The sequence below is a fragment of the Onychostruthus taczanowskii genome, unplaced genomic scaffold (assembly GCF_017590055.1).
Source record: "Onychostruthus taczanowskii isolate IOZ18803 unplaced genomic scaffold, ASM1759005v1 scaffold4, whole genome shotgun sequence".
In the NCBI taxonomy this organism is placed as follows: Eukaryota; Metazoa; Chordata; class Aves; order Passeriformes; family Passeridae; genus Onychostruthus; species Onychostruthus taczanowskii.
In genome coordinates this window covers 8,937,039-8,959,667 of record NW_024501459.1, presented here as the reverse complement: position 1 = coordinate 8,959,667, position 22,629 = coordinate 8,937,039, and the positions used below count along the sequence as shown (strand labels likewise).

The 22,629-nt window shown below is 34.8% G+C and overlaps 1 protein-coding gene across 1 annotated transcript in view; it reads right to left on the bottom strand.

The window, feature by feature from the left end:
- The window catches only part of CUNH8orf34 (chromosome unknown C8orf34 homolog), a 140,106-nt gene that overhangs the window by 38,106 nt on the left and 79,371 nt on the right, over positions 1 to 22,629 (bottom strand). Inside the window, exon 8 of the mRNA XM_041413012.1 lies at positions 6,206 to 6,341. Within this exon, the coding sequence (XP_041268946.1) occupies positions 6,206 to 6,341 (136 nt within the window). The remainder of the gene's footprint in view (positions 1 to 6,205; positions 6,342 to 22,629) is intronic.

Here is a 22,629-nt window from a genome sequence, read left to right as displayed (position 1 = left end):
ATGCCTGGGCAGGGTAGGAGAACCCATCTCATTTCAAAACACAAGTCAGTCTTACCAATGGTTTCTGTTCAGGGAACACAATGACACTGAGAGCAGACTGGTCATAAATAATAAGGAAGGGATCTTGTGCAGTGTGGAAACAGAGGAAGCTCAGTAGGCTTCATTTCTTTTCTAGAGGAAATCTTCCAGGAGCCCATCACCATTGTCTGTTTTTTAAATGTAGTCTTTAATCAGTATTTATGATCTTCCTCATAGAAGTAACTGATTTCATTAACTTTTCTCTTTGTTTGAAGTTTCAGGAGTGTTGTCTGGGGCAGTGCATACAGTAAAATTGCTTTTTAACAGCAATTTCTTCCCTCTTGACAGTCATCAGCTTTTCTGCTTTTGATAGTTAAAGCAGATTCACTTGTCAAGCTTCAGACTATTTTCTTCACAGCTCATTATCAAGTTTTCCACCAAATACTTCTTTATGACCTCAAGTCTCATTAGTATTGCCAGAGCTTTGTGGTACTGATATAAAGCACTTCCATACAGACTCTAAGATTATAAAACAGTTTAAGCTAGATTAATACCATAGAATTCCCCAGCCAACCAAATAATTCCTGTTCTTTTCTAGAGATATATGATGGCCAATTCAAACAACAGTTCCATAGTTTCCACCATTAATCTGAAATTATGTCAAATTATAGCTGGCTCCTTCATTTCTTTTGTCTCCTCCCCTGTAGGTTCCTGGTTGTCAGAGCTCCATGTCATGAACATCTACTCAAATTCCATTGACATATTGCAGAGAACTAATATGTGATTCTAAATTTCAGTTAGCACCACATAGTTTATATGATTACATCCCAGGCATGGATGGATGTAGTGGAGACTATAGTGTAGAAAACCAAACTATAAAAAATCCAAATTGTTAAAGAAAAGGTTACTGGTAAATAAACAAGCTAATTTGAAGACTTTTTGAAGGACAAGACATCTTAAAGGTGTAAAAGTCACAGATGATGAGCAGGGTAAGGTTTCACAGGAAAGGCAAACTGGCATGAGAATTTTTCAGTACTTTCTTCAAACCAAGTTTTCCAAAAATATCTATAATGGCAGCATGCACACAGTACCTCATTTATTCTACATTAACAGCTCAAGGGCACAAGTTACTACACTTGAACTGTACTTCACATCCTAAGGATGAGAGTAAGGAAAGCTCCATTTTATTTTCTAATGTATAGATGTATTTTTTTGTTTGTATCTATATTTTTGATTCCTCCAATATGTTAAAAGGCCTCACTACACTGTCCTTTTGCTTTAGCTAATCTTAAAATATTAACTAAAACATTGCATCTCAAACCTACATTTGTATGCGACTGGTGCTCCTTCCCAACATTCTTGTTCAGAAGCCTTCAAGCTTGTGGCACAGTATGTTTTCTATAATCCCATTTCTTTTTTAATCACATGCAACCCCTTTTTTGTAATCTATTGATGTTAAAAAGAATGAATGCAGCCCTTGCGCTATTAAAAACAAAAAGCTTCTTACTTTCAGGAATGCATTGGCAAGACTCCACAAGAACAAGATTTAACTTTTGAGCATGGCAGTGGGCATACAAGGATAATGGGTGGTCCTTAAAAAAAAGAAAAAAGAAAAAAGAAAACCCCCTGTAATTCATTCAATAGTGCATTAATATTATCTTTTACCTTATGGTTGATTAAATTCTTGCAAAACGCCCAATGTGCAAGTCACAATACATATGAGAAATATGGAAGTGGTGTTTGGCTTTTACAAATTGTCATTTAAATATCTATTTAACCCATACAAGTTTTGCTAATGTGTGAAGATGTCTTATAATTCATTGGCCAAACATGAAATGCATTTGTTTTTCCTGTATGTAAGAAGGGATTCACAAAAACATGTTACAGCATGAGTCAGTCTATTTTATAAGCCACTCAGACCAACTGTGCCCTTAGACAAAGAAAGAATTATTATAACCATTTTACTCAAATAATCAAAATCGAGATCCATTTGAGTAGAAGTATCCTTCCTAATCTTTCAGGCTAAATAGAAAAAAGCAAACCTTCCAAATACAGGCTGGGGGTTTTTTTGTAGCCTTTTTTCTGTATCTATAAACCTTGTTTTGTTCCACTTTGTGAATGATGTCACCCCTTTATTTAGATGACTTAATATGCTACTTAACTTGCCCTGTAGTCCAAGAGCAGCTATGGGAATAACATTGTTCTGGTAGCTACTTCCCCATTTGAAAAACCTCTTAAAGCTGTTATCCATCTGCATTTCGCTCATCGTGTGTGAAACATCTATACAGAAAACAGTAAGCTCTCTGTTTCTTACTGTTATATGCCAGACTACAAACCAATTTATACTCCAGTAGAATTAACCCTTGATTTAATTTCTCATCTCCCTCTGGGGACTTTTTTACAAAGGTTTTTTGGGTCTTGGTGTTTGGGGGGAATTTTTTTAGTTTTTTAATTCATAAGCTATAAAAAACAATTTGGTATGGTATCTTGAAAGAATTTTCCATTTTTATTTCCTGCATGTGCAGGTGGAGAACTTCACCTTTTCAAAAAATTACAGACCTGATCTGTGATAACTATCTACCTGTTTATTATTTGAAGATGACTGGTGGAATTATTATGATTGAGAGTTAAATATCAGTTTCTAAAAAAAGCTACAAGTCTGGGACTTTTATTCTAGTTCAAATAATGTCAATTCTGAGTCTCATTTCTTATGATTCTCAAGACATTCAAACAAGTTGGTACTTTTGTCTAAGAGACTCCAGGCAAGAGAGAATATTTTCCCAAAGGCAATGTCTCAGCATCATTGTAGGTTTCCTCCACAATATAAACTGGATTTAGTTTGTCTTATAACAAAATTGGTTTTTATCTCTAACTATAGTCAGTTCCATTTGGTTCCTTTTTTGTGGTACAAAGGAAGGAGCTATACTGGCACTAAATGAAGTCTGATCACAAGTATGGACTTCAGCATGGAGGGAAGCCATTGGTTTAATCCATTCTTCTCACAAGTCATTGTTGTCCTTGTAGGAAGGTCCAGAAACCACAGAAATATAAGACATATAGCTGCACCCTACTGCAGGTAGTTTTATGAGGCATACAAAATGAAACCAGCACTCTTCTCAGGCTAATGTAACCTACACATAGCCATAGATCTGTTCACTCTAATTTTCAAATAATGACAGAGAGCTAACGATCTATGGCAAGAAAATGTAATCCTAGAAGCAAGAGCATCCAAAACTTACACACTATTTTAATGAAAAAATAGGGTGGAACTTCAATAAGAATATTTGTCCTTTCCAGGTGAGATACAAAATATTAAGCCAAATTACTTAAAGCTAGTACTGAAAAACTCCTTCAATTGTTTAAAAAAACATCTCTCAGAAAAGCTCCAATATATCCAAGAAAGCGGGAAAACTTCTGAAGGAGGTGTCACAGAACCTAAATTGAGTAGAGCGTAATGAAAGCAAAGCATTTTTTAAAAAATACATAAAGATTGAAAGAAATCAATTATGCAAATGTATGAGTAAAATTTAACTTTTTGTATGAGCCAAGACACATGTTTCCTAATATATGGAACTCTGCCAATTAAATTTCAAGTAAAAAGTCGCATTTCTCCTAATGACAGCCAAAATACCTTCAGCAAACCTAATCTGGTAATCTGACTTGACAAGGCCTATTATCTATATAACACCATTGCCATTAATAGCTCAAGTAATTTCAAATTGCTTTGTACAAGTGAAAAATTAGTAACATTAAGAGGAAAGATACCTGTTTAATTGTAAACAAAAGCCTGCGTAAAAGCTTTTATTAACTTCTTTTTAAACTGCATTCAAACATGTCTACAATAAAATCATTCAGTATTTATATATACACTGTATAGCACACGAGACAACTTAGAAAATGGAACATGAAAACATAAAAACAGAATTTCTAAAACAAGTTAATACTCTAATAGGTTTGTATTATGACCTTATATTAAATATTAGCCTTTGTCATAACAATGGAAACAAAGGCCAACACTGAGAAACTGATTCAGTGAGATGATCCAAATAGTCAAACTCTAATTTTATAGCACGGTATTTTCAATGGCTATATCATTGACTAACAGACAGTCTAATTGCTCTTGGAATCAAACAGGAAAGAAAACTGTCTTCATGTCTTCAGAGCCACTTGTTTCATGCAAGTGTCTGTAACCCCTACTTCATCTACTGCAACAAGGCTCCAGGCTAACCCCGAAGGTACTAAAGAGAGAGCTAATTGCACTAATAACTGTCTTGAAGAGAGGAAAGGTGTCCTCACTAAGAAGGAAGGAATGCTCCAAAAGAATTGATAGACTTTATAACCTTGAAGAAAAAAATGCTAGTTTCCTCATTACTGAACACAACAGAAATACCTGTTTGTCTCTTTTTACTTCCCTTGCTCCTAAAGAGATTGTGTATTTTTTTAAATTCCTCCAAAGTTTAAAGAAACTGCTAAACTGCAACAAGAGTAAAAAGAATCACCACAGTCATGAAGGTATCACCCAGTTATTTCCTTAAACACGGTAGGGAAATCATTGAAGGTGCACAGGCAAAATAAAGCATTGTTTTGCGTTCTCTGGTAAGTGAAGTGACAAAAGGGATTTTGTGAGATCATTCTCTCACAGCTCATACTTTAAAGGGCAGAATCATTTACTACATGCAGTTAAAGAACAATACCAATAGCCAAGGTTGCTAGGTTTGGCTCAAGATCTGAGCCCTTTGTTCCCTCCTGTGCAGGATTGAGAGAATATATAGTATTTAGGCACCTGCTGTTAGCAGCTACTTAAGGGAATTCAAAATTTAATTAACCTTCATAGTAATCCATAAAAGATGTTATGTAAGTTCAGAACTTCAGAATTTAGAGAATTTAAGGTTTCTATATTCCTTGCATCTTTACTTCTTAATCCATGGATTACAGATGCCAGGTGAAAAAATGTGCCACATTTTCATGTAGATAGTTGTTTGGAAACGTTTTACAACATAAGCAATTTGTTTGTATGAATTGGGAAGAATTCCATTACTTGCATGTTTGCTCTTTTCTTAAAGCATAAGACCACACTGCTGACAAGCAAAATTCTCTAGAATTACAAGGCCATCCAGTCACGCAGTCACTGCTGCTCTGACAATACTGAGGTGAAGTTCCCCGAAGCTCCACCACCCTGCTAGAGATGCTATTGCACGAATGATTCAGTTCTGCCTGTAGTTGTGCTTCCAGAGCATCAGAAAATGTCTTGAAGCATGTCTTGTATGTCTACATAAGAGCTTTAGAAAAGTAGTAATTTATGAACAAAATGGGGGGAAAAGTAGAAAAAAGTAGGGTGGCATATGGCCAAACTTTTGACTTAATTTCACCACAGGTTGCTTTTTATTTACAAGCGGCTAATCCGCTCTCAAACTACACAATAGAGCAGCCACTGGCAAAGGCAGGCAGATAAAATTGGCATGCCTCTATATTGTTCTTGTTAATCTGAACCATTAACAGAAGGGTGAGAAGCCTGGTTTTGTCATTTAAACAGGCTTAAATCCTTTCTCCAAATGAGCTTTTGTCTACATAGAAGAATTCATCCAGGAAATTTAAGGGGTTTCTGTTAGTGTTGCATTCTCGAGTTGACTAAGCTACAGGAATACTAACCTGTTTATTTGGTCTTCATACTGTAAATGTAAAAATTATTGCCAGCTGTCAAAACCAAAAGGGGTTCAACCTGACTAAATTATTTCTCAGAGGTAAAACAGGATGAGATTATAAAGTGCTAAGAAGCAACTATTTGAAATCCTGAACTGCACCTGTGCAACTAAATCTCCATTTATACAGGTGCTTTTCAAATTGGATTTGAACCCTTAAATTCCCTGATTCATCCTCCGAAAAACCACAGAAGTTCAAGTAACTAATGAAATTCAGAGACGGAAGCGCTAAAAATAGTTCCAAGCTGTGAAGCAAGGCCTAAGACTTAACTACATTCTTTGATTCACTGTCGATGCAACATATCAAGCATAAATATAAGTTGCACAATTCAAATGCCAGAGGTCATATGGTAGCCAGTAGCTAAGTAATTATTTTTTTTTTTAGCACAGAAGAGGTCATCACCTGGTCCATAAGCACAAAACACAGCCAAATACCTGGAGGAAAAAAGTGTATTGGTTAGCATGATCTGGTTCTGTTTCGATTTTACCTGGCACATCTTGCACATATATTCAATGTGACCTTTGCTTGAGGCTCAGCCGTATGAGCACTTCGAGTTTGATTGAATTTGCTCCCAGAAGACACCACACTTGTTACTCCTTCCATTCTGAGATCATCAAGATCCTCTGCAACAAGATAGAACAATGGGATGAACACATGATTAAATTTTGCAGCAATAAAGAAGCCTTACCTGCAGAATCACTAAAAAATGGAACTGTTCAAAAATGGGGAAGAAGACAATTACTTGCATACTAACAGGAAAACACATTTGAGGGCATTTTTATTTTTATATACTATCACCATCTTATAAGGGGTTCCTTAAAAAATATTCAGTATCATTTCTATATCAAACCATGCTGCATATTGTAAAAATCCTTGTTTATCTGGTTCATTTCAAAAAACTTGTCATCAAGAGATGCTGTCCAATAGCTCTATTTGACACTGGACATATTGAAGACAAAAACAATGTTTTTAATGTATGCTATTCCTCTGTGTTTTTTTCATAATCTATTCACTTAGCAGTGAAAAAATATTGCTAAAATAAGTGTTCTGCTAAACCCACAAAATATGAAATGGACATATATATCACATTGAAAGGGACCATAACGTGCATACTTAAATCTACCATATTCCTGTAATATGGGCAACTCACAATAAAAACTGAATTTTCAACTACTGTAAAATCATTCGCATTTTGAAGGGAGACAGAAGAGGGTCTCAGAGAATTTTTTTCCCAACATGACACTGGAATAGAGTAGCTCAGCTGGACTGTAAATTAATTCTCTTGGATTACAGTCAGGCCATTGTTTCAAGATTAATCTCTATATTTTTTGCTAACACAAAGCACATAGAATTTTTTGCTAAGAGAAGTTCTCTATGCCTCATGTATCTATAAAGCCCAATTTTCAGTTGTTTATAACTTGATTAGACTCTAGCTGAAATGTTAACAAGCAAAGCACTGGCTAGCTTCTATTAAATGACCATATACTGACCAAGTACCCATTCCATGTACTGACTGATGCATGTACACAGTATGTCATCATCTGATTAAAATGTCTTTCAGATATTCTATACACATGTATTTTCATATATTTATGTTTACAAAAGAAACCTAATCTTAAAGGATCTGAATTAAGCAGGAAGTACAAAAATATTTTAAATCCCAATATCAGATGAAGAAAAGTCACAGAGAACTTTAAAATCAAAGGAGGCTAAGTAATTGAATTAATTAGAATTTAAAATACTCAAGTAGTCATTATAGACACACAGTGAAGAACCAAGTTGCTTTTCATACACAAAAGAACGAGATACAACCCCCCAAGTCTCTACCCAAAATGGGTAGTTGGTCTGGTTGTCCTCTACAGTTCACAGACCCTATTCTTACCACTGTGCTTTAAACTCAGGGCAATGTGGTCAGATTATTGGGATAAAGTCCTGTTAACAACACTGTTTTGGGGAGACATGGATTTTAAAAAGCAACAGCCAATAACAGCTAGGCTAAACCCACATGAAAAATTTGTGGCTGAAGTCCTTGAACTACATTTTCTTCTCTGTAATGTTTTATTTTACTGCTTAAGAAAACTCTCCTCTCCACCACCACCCCTCCCAGCCAATTTGTTGCCTTGATATAAACTGACAAGTGTAGTGAAGTTTCTGGCATCATTTTACACCATTTCAACACCTTTTCCTTTAAATTTCATGTATGGTTAATAGACAAAGTAATTCAAAGGACCTGGAAGGTTATATGATAGAGAGCTATGAAATCAACCACCTATGAGTCATTTCAGAAAAGGTATTACATATTTGGAACACATTATGTATTAAAATAAATACAGTTTAATTGTGCTTTAAAGAGGTGTGAAAAGTTCCATACTTTTTAACAGATGTAAACCACTGGATGAATTACAGCTTAAAAGAAATTGAAGCATATGCCTCAGGTTTTTCTCCTACTAAGCAGATGTGATTTCTTTAAATAAGGTTTTCAACTGTTCTTTGCTTGATTAACTTTTGGTTCTCTGCTGCCAAGTGTTTCAACAAAACAGTGATATAGGCTGGCCTCCATGATACCTTTTATTTTTGAATTTGGATATCAAACCCATACCTTTTTTTGTCATTTTTAGTCAACTACCAGCCTTTTTCTCTCAAAAGAAAATGAAGTGAAACTTTGTGCAAAAAATGTGGATTCAAGAGCTGCATGTAGTAGAAGCCAACGGACAAGCAGGCAGAATAGTATGCAGCATTGATTTATTGTCAGATGCTGTTAGAATAACAGCAATAATGTGCATACAAAATGCAGATTTAAAATACCAAAAATCTACCTCATATACAACTGTTATTTTTCTCAAGGATTTTTAGTTGATCTGATTCAATACTGAATGGTATTTGTCCATGGCAAACTACAAAAGCTGTTAAAAATACAAGTAAACAGGGAAGTGTAACTCCATCTACCAAATCCAAAGAATAACTGCAGTATTTGATTTAATTTCATTACCGCACCTCTGCATTGATATGGAATAATTTCAGTTTCTTCTGGATACCTCAGATTTACAGTACAGTTACTGAACATTTTCTCACTAAAGCAACTGGGCTCTGAGAAGCTGGCTGCTTTGTAATACCCGTAACTTTGGACAGGAATTTTTGAGATGGTAAGCAAGTTTATATGCCATCTTCCAGATCAACCCTACCATTACTGAAGGCTTTTAATTAAAAAAAAAAACCAAAAAACAATAAAGCAACAAAACCTAGCAGCAGTAAAACAATGAATCATACAGAAATTTTAGTGCTAAACTCTGAGTGTATGTGTGCATATTGTTCAATAATTCATGCATGCTTTGCAGAAAAATATTTGATCACAAATAAGAAAGTTATTAAAATAAATACAATCAGTGAATGCAATAGTGCTTTTTAAGAGTTAAAAAAAAAGAGCTGCAAAGGTTCAGATGCTCCTATCGGAAAGAACCAGTCTTAGCAAAACAGGATTTCATTAGAGAGTCAATACAGTTACAGGGTCTGGACACCGAATCCTTTCTCTTTCTCTGTATTCTTTGCTAGACCGAGTAGTGATGATACAGCTGAGTGGCTCTGTGATTTTATTGAGCAGCAATGAGGTAATTCATAGAGAAAAGAGAGAAAGAAAAGCCAAGCTGGTGACTGCTTCTGTCACAAAAGACAAGAATATAGTGAAATTTCTCAAATCCTTAGAAAATTGTTATCTATCTTTATATAGTGATAGGCTGAACGTTCACATAAATGAAACAATCTCATTTATGCTAATAATGTTTTTTTATTTTAATGTATGATTATTCACTGTATTTCTGTGATGTAATGTTCACTGTCTGCTATTCTCTAGACAGGGTATGTGAAGACCCAGCTTCGGTCTTATGGCAATTTCCATTAAATATGTTCTGTGTGTTAAAAAAATTACATGTGAACTAAGCAAAAAGAACCTGACATTTTCCTCAAATCAGCAATTTACCAAAAGGAATTCACACAGTTGCAATCTTTATGCTTTGCTACAATAATACACAAAAATACTTGGAAGTGAGATAAAGATCAGAAGTGTAATATAGTATAGCAGAGAACCAGATGTTTTCTAGATTAATAATAATGCTGTGCTAAGCTTCATTCGTTGTGATTTTTTCATATAGAAAATTTTCACCAAAAAAGGGAAGGGAAAGAAGTTACCTACTTCAACTAAACAAGGATATAGCCCAGTAACAAGGTCATGTTTTTAAACAGGACATTGCAATTATTTACTTACTTTCTTTTTTGGAGGAAGGGATGGGGAGAGAGAAAGAGGCACTCACTAGTGCCAAGTATTCCAGAAACTGTGCAAGATTGCTTCTTGTCTTGGGATAACAGATTGTGGAATCATCTTATAAACTTGCACACCATTCACTTTAAGGACAGAGCTCTTCTTATACAAAATTTCTATAAAATACAGTGAAAGCTTAGTTGCACAGAAGGCTCATGTAATCAGATATGTTGTATTGTTTTCTATGATCCAGTCACTTTTGTCTCCTTCCTCCATTATAAAACATGTAGTAATTTCCCAGGAGTACTTCAAGAAGTATAAGATTCAATGCTGGAAAAAGACTATGGCAGCTCAGTTTGTCTGAGTTCAGTCTAATACTAAGAAAGGCACTAAATGTTTTCATGTGAAAGCAAAAATTCAGATAATGAATTCTGATTTATATTCTTGCATGCCACCAGACAATCCTGGTGCATCAGTAAAATAATGTCTCATTCGTTGAAGCAATGAATTCCTCAGGGTTGTGTTCTTACATTGTGGCAGACATTGATGTATTCCTTGTATATAGCATTGATTTGTTAAGGCATTGTTGGGTGAAGCACAGACTCTTAGTATGCTCTACTAATCTCATCTGAAAACAAACAAAAGCCCCCCTAACCAATAAAAAAAAAACAAAACAAAAAACAAACAAAAAAAACCCCAAACAAAAAACACTAAAAAACACAAAAACAAACAAACAAAACAAACAAACAAAAAAAACCAAAACAAAACAAAACAAAAAATAGAACAACAAACCATACCAAAAAACCCCCCAAAAAACTCAAATCAACAAAATCCTACTGCTGATAGAAGTTCTGCTTCTGGAATCTAAGCAGCTTTATATGTCATATCTTTTATGTGTCTTAATATGTTAACCAATCCTCTTTGGTTTAGATAAATTATCTTGCCAGATATCAAGAGATTCCAACAAAAGACCACAATAATTCTTAACAAAATATTGGGGCAAGCACGAAGTAGGCTTCCAGACTAGGAAGAATCATGAACTTGGAATATCTGATGCTCCACTCCTGGAAAAGATATTTTTAATATTTGCCTCAACAGATACAAAACTGGAGTTATCTTCTGCCGTACACTAACTGCAGGACATCTTATTTTGTTTTTTCAATGTCATGGAGCAGACAATGCTGTTAGTCTGGTACATATGTTCTAAGATGTTTTTCCATAAACATTTTCAAATACCAGAATTTCACCTAGTTCAGACCCGTGCCATAGACTTTTGATACAAATATCATTCTAAATGAATACATCAACAGACTTTCACTCCTTAGTGTATCTAAGATTTTTGAACACATTGTTCTGAAGATATCTTACTTAAGAAGCATCTCAAGTTGGCCATAAATTCTCTAAACTTTTTTGCTTTCACTGATAGATGCACAGAAAGCCAATTGAAACATGATGCTGCTGAGTCCTTGGTTTTGCACATCTACATCTACCTAAATCAGTTGTCAGAGCCAATCTAGCAGAATCTCACTGCATAGTCTGAAAACCACAAAACCAACATGGGAGCAGGAAAAGCAGCATTGTTTCAGCTACTGAAATATACAATGAAGCATTGATTTGAGTTCTCACTTTTAATCAGCAAGTGAAAGGAATCTTTCTTCAGTATCTCCCTCTTCCTATTTTCCCTCAGCTGGGTTTGGAATTGACATAGGAGGTAGCCTTTTCTGATGAAGACGTTCTAGTTTCATTAAACATTTCAGTATCTTAGAAAACTATATGAAGAACTGGCCCACAGGTTTCCTACTTATTCTCCTTTTTTTCCACAAGGTGTGATAGTTATTTTTGACTGAAAACAAGTAACTTGTAGGCAAGACTGATGGAACACCGTCTTAGGAGATGAGAGCATCTCTAAATGCAGTGCAAAGGCTTCAGAGCACATTGTGGTCTAGTTTTATTTACATGAGAAAGTCCATAATCACAGTTCATAAGAATTAACATTGTGCTCTCCTATCATTACCCTACTGGTAACCCATGGATCTAATATCAACAAATAACCACTGCTCACCCACCAGTTCAGCAACAATAACTGACTAAATAACTATTGTTGCTCCTTACCAGCAGCGATTTCAAACTCATTGGTCTAAACTATCACCTAGGAAGTTTCATTCAGTGCTAATGAATTATTTTAAAAACTTTATTTGGATTATTTTTATTATATTTTTATTATATTATTATAATTACTTTTATTATATTATTATTTTAAAAACATTAATGGGAATCTAGTATTGTTTGGAGCATTTTAATTACTTCTACATGACCAATAAAATAAAATTCAGAATATTGCACTTGCTACATCACATTCTACAATGGATTACTGCAATTGCTGTAACTGCACATCAGTGCTTGCACTGTAATAATATAGAATCTCAAAAAGGTCATAATGAGATAATACACAAAACCAGATGAAATTCTGGAGTTCAGAAGGCATCTAAAAGAATGCCTTTTAATGCCTTCCCTTGGTAAATTTTATTTTTTTATTTTTTTCCCTTAAAACTTAAGTTTTAAGTAAAGCAACTTTAAGTAAAGCAACTTTTTAAAATTAAAAGCAAATTTTGATCAATATTTCTAATTAGCTCCAATTCTGATGTCACTCATTCCTGCAACCACAATAGTTGTGTGCAATTTGGGCCTCAGTTCAACTCTGCGTTCTTAAAGAAAACCACCAAAAAAAGCTTTTTCATAGTAAATAGAAAAAGTCATGTTTAAATCCCTAAGTTTTTCTTCAATCACAACAAAAATATCAAAGCATTAGAAAAGTATGTATATTTAAAAGGTTTCAGTTTGGGTTTGTTTTTTTTTTTTTAAACAAAGGGGAGACAGCTGTAATATTTTGAAGTGCATTTGGTTAATGTAGTACAGATGTGCCTTACAATACATATCTCCAATACTGAATTTCACATTACATTATTGCTTACATTTTTATTTATTAAGTCTATTTTGAATTAAGCTGATAATCTGCATGCTGTTTATATGAAGTATTATAAAAATGAGCTGAGTAACTCATTAGTTCAATATTCCTCACAAAACATAGAGCAAGTGTATTTTCAGCCAATCAGACAAAATATTATCTTGTTTAGCATTTTATGAATCAATTTTTGCACTAAGTGCCGCATTAATATCTCTTTGTAGCCACGTAAATTAGTTTACCATCCCTAGGCTGGATTAATCTTAGCTAGGTTGTAGAGAGGCCAGTGGAAATTCATACATCTTTTATTAAAATGAAAGTTGAGGCAAAGCATAAAAATTACAAATAATTATGCCAAACATCTCCAGTAACACTTAACCTTCCAATAGGGATTTTTATTTTTTTTTTTTAGCTTTAGTTTGTCCAAAGATTTTTGGAGTACCAGTATGTATGCTCTCTTTCTTAAACCTACATGCATCAAGAATTACTACAGTGCAAATGTCTCTATTTCCCCAACTCCTTTTTTAAAATTAAAATTATTTAAATCAAACATTTCACTTGTCCTCCAGAGAATTTTCTTCATGAAAGAAAACCACAATAAGTAAGAAGCATGATGCTTATACAGCTTAAATTTTCTACTAGCACATCTCCCATTTTAGAGAAAGTGCCTTTTGGTCGAGCACTATTGCACATATTATGCTAGAAAAGTTCCAGTTAATTTAGGAACTAATATATGAGTGATCTCAGACTGGACAGTTTGGGCAGGCAGGGAAAAAGCAATGAAATCTCTAAACTCTCTGTGTGCACAGGCACATTTAGCAACAGATATTTCCTAAGTTGTATGTGAAAGTTCCTAGTGAGCTCTAGGTTCATTAAAGTCCTGACTGAGACAGTAACCATGTAAGTAATTTTACAATAATCACCAAAGCTCTTAGCTAAAAAAACTAGAAGAAATATACTGTGGATCTTTTCTATTGCTCTTCAACTTCTGCCCAGCTGCAAAGAGAAAAGTGCCCTCCTTGTTCCTTCTGCTGTGAATCCAGGATGAGAATCAGTATAACATGGCATTCAATGACCAAGGCTCTGCCATTTCTTCCAGCACCATCCCTCCATCAGCTTGCATCAACTCTGCTTGGTCCTGAGACAAGACCATCTGTTTTGCATCACTATCCTTATTTTGGCCAGACACTGGGACATCTGGAAGACTGCACTGTCTATACTCTAAGAAGCAGACACTGAGCTGGATACCATCAGCATACCAATGGCATCACAGTTGACAGTACATGCTCTTCCTCACTCATTGATTAAATTCATACCTCTGACATCTTTCCAAAGAGGGTAGAAAAAAATTTTATCTCCCCAGTTGGGTCAAGCATATAAACTAGCAGGTATGTCAAAAACATTCCACACATCCAATAGATTAATCATTTAATAAGGTTTCAAATATACCACACGGTTTTCAAACATTTTTTTCTTGTTTTAATAAAGAAAAGTAAATGCTTTTTAAATAAAGTTTAGGTAACAGAAAAACACGTGCAGTTGGAAATGTTGTATAGGTGCAGTTTATTCTGTTACATTTCTTTGTGTAACCTATGAGTTCACTGGCTTATATTTCCTCATGCTTTTGGTTTGCAAAGGAGAAAATTAAGTTTTTGGTTTTGCTGCAATGCTTGTGCAAGCATTCTGCAATGCAAGACAAAGACCTGGCTGAAATGGAAAACGCTCTAGTGGTACATATAACACATCTGTTTGCTACACTTTCATTGAATATTGCAGGACAAGATTATTGCCTAAAAATAAATCACTCATTACAGCATGTTAGGTCATGCAATGCTAGTTCAAGCCTAGTATCTTAAACATCATAGAGATACATTTGCTTTTACTCAACACTACTTTATCTTCTGGATATGAACAACTTATTTCTCCAGAATATCTCATTTCAGAAGATTAAAACCATTTTGAAAATCAATCAGAAAATTTTATCTGACAATTCTGGTTCTCAAGATACACTAACACTAATCATGACTCCATTGAACTCAAGGGGAGTTTTCCATGACTCCACAGACTGAAAATTTATCTTAAGTATTTCAAGTTTCTTCCTTTTGGGTTTTACCTCCTTAAATTGAGAGTCATGAAACTCAGGTAGATCTTGAGATGTCTTTAACTTTGGAGTCCACAGCAGTGGAACAGAATGTGAACCACATCCCCTGGCAGTCACTGTACGTCCTTTTCCTGTGGAGGATAAAAACCGCAGGCTAACCACTCTATCTACACTATCACTGACTGAGAGGGAGTCAAGAGACTCTAGACTGGAAAGCCAATTCAACATGAGATATCAAATGTTCCTCAAAGAGCGGTGAAAAAAGGGTGAAGGAAACACAACACATTAGGAAGCACAATCATGCTGGATGGAGGCAGCAGAAAAGAGTACATTGTATCACAGAAGATAAATTACTAATTTATTGTATTTTCCTTCTCAAAAACAACCATCTGTACTGATTTCCTAGACTGCAGGTAGTTTGACTGTTAAAAAAGCTAAAAATGAAATAAAGACAAAGCCACTGTACAAACCATACAGAAGGAAGAACAGAGAAAATAAAGAAAAAACCCCAACAGCAGGAAAGATCTATTTCAAGCCAAAAGGAAACAGGCAGCACTGTACCAAGAAGAAAGTTAGGTCAACACAAAAAGGCCAAGTAATTCATGGTTTTCGATCTTCAGGCACACTAGCAAAGCTCACTAGGCCTAAAATACTGTTAGCTCAAATGGTGGATGAATAAGGTCAAATTCCCAGGCGCTAACCTGCAGTCACTAAGGATGCAGTTCTGTATTCCAACAGCTTGTTTCCAATGGCGAAGTCCCATTTATTCCTGTGCTCTTACCCCTTTCTACCATTCCCAGTGATATCAGTGCTTGATTTTTACCTGACTCTGGTACAAAGGCAAATGAAAAATACTGTATTTTTGGTGGAATCTTCTGCATGTGTGTTGGTAGAGTTGCAGAGCTGCCTTGACACACTGAGTGTTCGAGCATTAAGATCCATCTAAAGGAAACAACACGAGCCTACAACTCTGCCTGAAGGAACAGAGGAGGAAGTAGGATCACCTTTTCCAACAAAAACAAGCTTTCATAATCAGTTAGGCTCAGCCCTTCTCCCAGAGCCATAACCCAGAGGGGTATCTCGTATTCAAGTAACACTAACAAGTCAGAATATGAACATGTTTATCAAAGCATCAGTAAAAAAAGAAAACAAGATATCATTTTTACATTAACAGAATGATACCCCATCTGCGACTCACCACTGCTGCTTTAACAACCTTAAAATTTACTGTAATTTTGCTTCTTGCTTTTCTCCAGACACAGAATTTTTTCAAAACTGGGATTCTATGAGAATATTCATGTCTTCACAAACACATTCCTAATATATCACCAACATATGATTCTTAATATTATGTGTTACCACATTAAAGATACAATTTTCAATTTTTTAAAAAAAGTATTACACATGGCAAGTAATCACTGCCTTTTATTTTTTTCTTATTTAACTGAGCAATGCCAATCTGATAAAATCTGTTACAACTGAACTTGGAAATAAGCTTGAACATGAGAAGCAGGCTAAAATCAGGCTTGTTATCAACACAGCATCTTACCTTCTTATCACCTTTTCCTCCCTCATCTGTTTTAAAATTCCTTAAATATGGTAATGTGCATAAATTAAATTATATCTGATATTATGATACAGCTTTTAAAATGAATGCAGACCTAATGGATAAGTCTTGATATTTTGAAAATTAACATAAATTAGAAAGGTGATTCATAGGCTCAAAGAAAATTTCAAAACTTAATAATTTATCCATTTCCATATTACAGATACAAATATTATACTGAAACTAGTGTGCACGTACATTTGACCCTTCATAAAATTATGTCATATCAATTAAATTACATTCTTCCAAATTCAACATCCCTTAGGTTTCTCAAAACACAAGAAGCAGTTTGTAACATCTGACAGTGAGTTCTTCAGCATAGCCACAGAAACACTTTCCTCAGCTCCCAAATGACCTTTCCAATTATCTAGGTACAATCAAAGTTCCTTCTCAGATGAGCACTTCAAAACAATCTGGTTAAGAAGTTCAGGAAGCTCAGAAGGCTGACACAACTTCCCAAAACACCAGTATAAGTCCCCCATAAAATTAATGTTCCATTTCTTATGGAGCATTTCTCTATGAGAAGATCAATATGATGTGATTTCTTGCCAAACTGTTGCTCATTTACAAACTATAAATTATGGCTAATATAAAGAAATCAAACCCATATACTTCAAACAAATTCTAAACATGCTATCAGAAAGACAATTCCCAAGTCATGGGTGGTATAACTACAATATTTAGAGAATTTGGAAGTTTTAACAGACAATTTTAGATTCTTTAAGCAAATATATTATTCAAGCCATTTCACCAATGCTTTTGAGCACATCAATAGAAAATTAATATTCAAAGACAAAATTCACTGCTTTGTGAGACCTTAACAATATTTTGCCTCAGTAACCACACATATTTTTAGAACAAATTTCACCCCAAGAAAGTATTGTTTTTATCAAATCATTATGTGAATATTCATAAAAAAACCCACAATGATAAATTCAGCCAAATTATTTGTGACTGACATAACCCAGTTGCTACCCATTTCCTGAAAAACATCAGGAAAACAATTTCCTCTCAGAAATATTCAAATATGTCAAAAGATTCTTCTATCCCTCTGAGGACATCCAAGTAACCATGAAACCATTTCATAAAATCCCCCACACGGACACATTTCCCCATACAGCCAAATGGAGAAACAGGTCTGGAAACTATTGTTAGACACCTTGACGATTCTTCTCTACCCCCAAAATTACTCAGAGTACTTCTACAGTTAGGTGATAGTGATTGGATAATTAAATCTGTGGTGTTCTGAGGAATTGTCTCTCCACAGACATTAACTCACATTTACTTTTAGTCATTTATACTCTAAGAAACTGACTGAGAGTCTGAAACAGGAATTAAATTCTACATAAAGTTCATTTGTATACATAAAAATGACAGATTCACTCAGCTTCTGAATATCCTAAATAAAAAATAGAGTAATCAGTATGTCAAGAAAAAGCATTTTCCTGTGATATGCCAAAGTAATCTTTTAGAGATGGGGCAGATGAGCAAGAGGAAACAATTCCATTAATGCAAGCATTAATTAGCAGTGACGGTATTCTCTACATGTAGGAGACAAATGAGGACTTTGGTTCACAGTTCAATGTTTGAAGGAAATAAATGTTCAGTCACTTCTTTGTACTATAACAGGGAACTATCATAGTGAATGGCAAGATCTCTGTAAGGTATGTGCAGGACATGCATCCAGTTCTCTTGTGTCCATGAAACCAGCTGGTTTGCCTTCAGGTGCTCTGAAATCTGCATGCAACAAGAGGAATATTTCTACACGAAAAAACTGTAAAACGTACACATGGCATATCTTCTCAATCTCGAAGTTTCATGTTTTCAGTTTAGTTAGGCAAAAGATTACATATGAGAATAAAATTAGTTAGCCTTCATTTCCATTTCACATAAACAGTACCCAGTGATTTGTAATAATGGTTTAAAACAATAAATGTATCTTTATATAGTACAAATATTATTTCATTCTAGCCTACTGGACAACACTTGAATTGTCTGAACAAACTTGAAGCTGAAATTACTCATCAGAAGAAACTTAAAGGAAGATTAGGAAAGGATTACATGCAACATTACTTTCATATTTCAATGTCAACATTTATAGATTCAAAAACAGGAAAATACTAAAGTCAATAATATTTTAAAATTCTGCAATAGTGTAGGAATGTTTTGGATAAACAGAAAGTATGCTCTTATGTTAAAAAGGACAAATATGTGACTATTACTTGATTTATTATTAATTATGCCATTAAGAACAATTTTTTTTCTTTTATAGTTTCATTTACATCACCTTTTCAAGTTTTTATTGTTATCATATTCAAAATAAAACAATCTCCTTGTAACTTCTGGTTTTAATAAAATAAAGGGAGAAATTTTTGGAAGACACAATTGGATTTGTCTCTCTTTGTATCTGGTTAAAAATCAATTACTCACAAATCATATTGTTTGCATATTTATTTATATTTCATTATTCCCAGGACTGTAAAGTTTCTCTGAAGAGAATTAAAAACAACGGAACAACTATAATTCTTTTCATTTCTATTTTATTCCTTCATTATTGGATACTTCAAAGATATACCATTTCTTCACAGAGAAGAAATTTGGGCTACATCAATATAACCCAGAAAACAGTAAGCCAATAAATGAAACCTTTGTGTTCAAAACTCCTTTTGCCACAAAGGCACACTGTAACCTCTACTGTTTAGTCCAGGAATGTACCAACATTATGCATTTAACATCACATACATACACACAAAACCTAATAAATTTTAATTTCTTTTTCAGATGCTCAGTATCTCAACATTTTGCTAACCATTTCCATCCTCACTTCTACATATTCTTCCAAAGGTGACTCACCATCTTTCTTGCCATGATCACACTCTCTCACAGCAAAACCTTGGCTTTATGCGCATGCATCAGTGGCTAAACTCATATTTTACTGCAGTGGAGCCAGCACTTAAGTCTTCTAAGTATGTTCAAAGAACTCAATGACTCCAGGAGCAGTTTCACAATAAGTTTAATCTAAACAAAGTCTGTGCTGCCACAGGAAGAGTCAGACCTGCTCGTCCCATATGCCAGCTGACTAATTTGTCCATCCTTATGCCAGCAGCCAAGCTTGTGTGGCCCAAAAGGAGCAGGGCTAAGCAGCTCATCTCTCTGAAGGTTACTTTTTCTTGCTGCATTCATTTTGAGCTCAGCTCAGACTCAGCAGTATCTTCTCTGATTGTTTTTGCTCAGACAGGGAACACTTAAGCAGGCAATCAGAAAATCTGAATTTAAAATACAGCTTAGTATTTAACTCAGTGTCTGTGATATAAAAACAGTTAAAACAGGATAAAGTCTTGCTATTTTCTTTTAAATAGAAGATATCACCAGGAAGCATCTCTATAGAAAAGAGCAATACTAAGTAATCTTAAAATATAATTTTTATTTTCCTTGGGATACAAAACTGAAATCCTATAGTCTATAATTTGGGGAAATATTTGGTATATATTAGAAATTAATTTTAGGATTTAGTTTTAATTTAGGTTTTTAAATTTTACTTTAACAACTCTTGCTTTGCATTTAGTTTATGCACAAATATTACATGTACTATCTTGAGATCACTGCATTAGCAAAATACAGAGAAATATACAGAAATTGTCAAAACTTCCACAACTCCAAAGCAAAATGTTAGAAGATCAATTTGCTTCAAAAAATGATATTTAGATTAAACCAATACTCCCAACTGCAGGAGGGAAAAAAAAGTGAAATAAGGACCCCAAATAAAGAATTATGTAAAACAGCTTCCAGTGTCTACTTTTACTTTTTACAACTCCACTGACTTCAAATTATTTAATATCAATGATAACTTGGATCCTTATATTTAAATCTAGCATATTTCCTCTTTCTTGCCTCATCTTTGCCCATGACCATGTTTTTTTTTTAAAACAGACTTGTTATTTAGTGTATTCTTACTGTACTTGTCTCTCCCTCACCCTTCCAGTCATCACTAATTATGCACAGGATCTGGAAGCTATTTATGATAACTGACAACAGCCTGCAGCTGAAATGCTCCTTTAGGTTATTTTTTATTTACTTTCAAGCATTCGATTTTGTGATGACATAAAGTGATGATTACCCCAATTTATCTCTTCAATAATTGTTCTGTTTGTGAATTTCTCATGTCCTGAATGCTTTTTGTCTCCACTATATTTTGCCCTTCTTCATAATTGATACATTAATAGCCAAAATGGCTTAGATATAGTAACACCTACTGCCAGTATATTCACATACAAACAATGATGTCTTCATGACCACTGGGTCATTAAAGAAAATGCAAGAACAGGCACTGGGAGCAGCACTACTTTTGATGTTAGCAGGTATAGTGCAGTTACTACAGTGAACTTGCAAACCCAAGCTATTGTGTACCACAGCGACCCTGTGAACCACAGCAAGGGCTAAGGAGACCCTTGGCCTGCTCAAAATGGCTCACGCTCACAGAAGATGGCAGTGGTAGTGGTATCTGACTTGGAGTGTTCGAAACTATCCTTCTTTTTGCAGGGAAGCCACAACTTTTACTGCAGCACTCGTGATTTTACCTGATGGAAGTAATTTCTTAAGACAACAATCAAAACAGACAAATTGAATACTTGCTATTTTAGGTGGGCTGAAGACCTGCGTTGAATTGCAGTTATTTACTTCTTTGGTTTTTACTTCTTTGTTTTCAAACTCACTCTCCTAATTTTTATCAAGGCTTTTCAACTTACATTTTGATTTCTGAACATATCAGAGGACCCACATTCATTTCTTTTGTACTTAGCTATAAATTACCTCATACTTCACTCTCTTTCTTTCCCACGTTTATTCTTCCTTCCCCTTTTTTCATTTTAACAATTACAATCAGTATTCCACTCTCATTTAATTTTATAAAATAGAACACTCTCAGAAGTTTTTCACATGCAATACTCTATAAAAAGAATGTCAGGCCAAGCCACAGATGTTTAGTCTAAGTTTAATATCCTGTTTTCAAGTAAGAACAGGTAACTTAACAAATAAGTTTGTATTCCACCATGTTATGTACTGCTTTGCATATTATTTGCTGTTTGCAGCATTTAAAATTACATTTATCTTCTAAATTTTAAATTCAGGCTTGCACTTGGTATCATACTGAATGGCAAAAGCACAAACCTTGCAAGACATAATACAATTAAAATTCAGCCTGGCAGGGAAATTAAGATACACAATGAAGGTAGAGTTAGTTACTCTGTAAGCCGCAAACCTAATGAATCTTGAATTCTCAGGGATTTGTGTTACATCTCAATAATTCCTTCATGCTAGTATCAGCTGCTTCCCTCCATACTTCTTAGAGTATCCTCTCCCTAGTAATCCTGCCCACCTTTCTTCTTTTCCTCTCCTTCATCAACTCAAACAGCTTGTCCCAAAATGCTTCAGCAAGTCAGCAGATGCTTTGTTTGTTTCAGAGCCATAATAGTGATCAATCTGCAGTGGTAATTCTTCATCTTGTACTGAAGAATCAGGATGGCACTAATGAGATTGTCTTCTAGCCAACCACCAATTTCCAGGGAACTGGAGGAAATTTCCCAGATTAGAAAACTGTCAGTTTCAGTAGAAACTTGACAGTAGATTTAAAAGGGCTAGAACTCAAAGACAGAGTTGCACACCTTACAAAATCATCTGACTCCACACAAAAACAGCCTCACTGGAAAAGAGGGGCTGAAAACTTATCAGGTGAAAAACAATGTACAGGGGATATCACTATCGGGTTACATCATGCTAAAATCACCTGTGCTACTGTGAACAATTTCCCCACAGAAATAAACCCTAGATAAAACAAACATTTCCTTTACTATCAGCTTTCAGTAGTTAGTAATAAGCTTTAGTCCTTGGCATTTCGAATACAGGAAGTCTCTGGCAGACTCACCTGGCCTGAAGTTGTTACCAGAAGAAACTTTCCCTCCCCCTGCCAGACAGTGCTACTCTCCTAGGCAGAA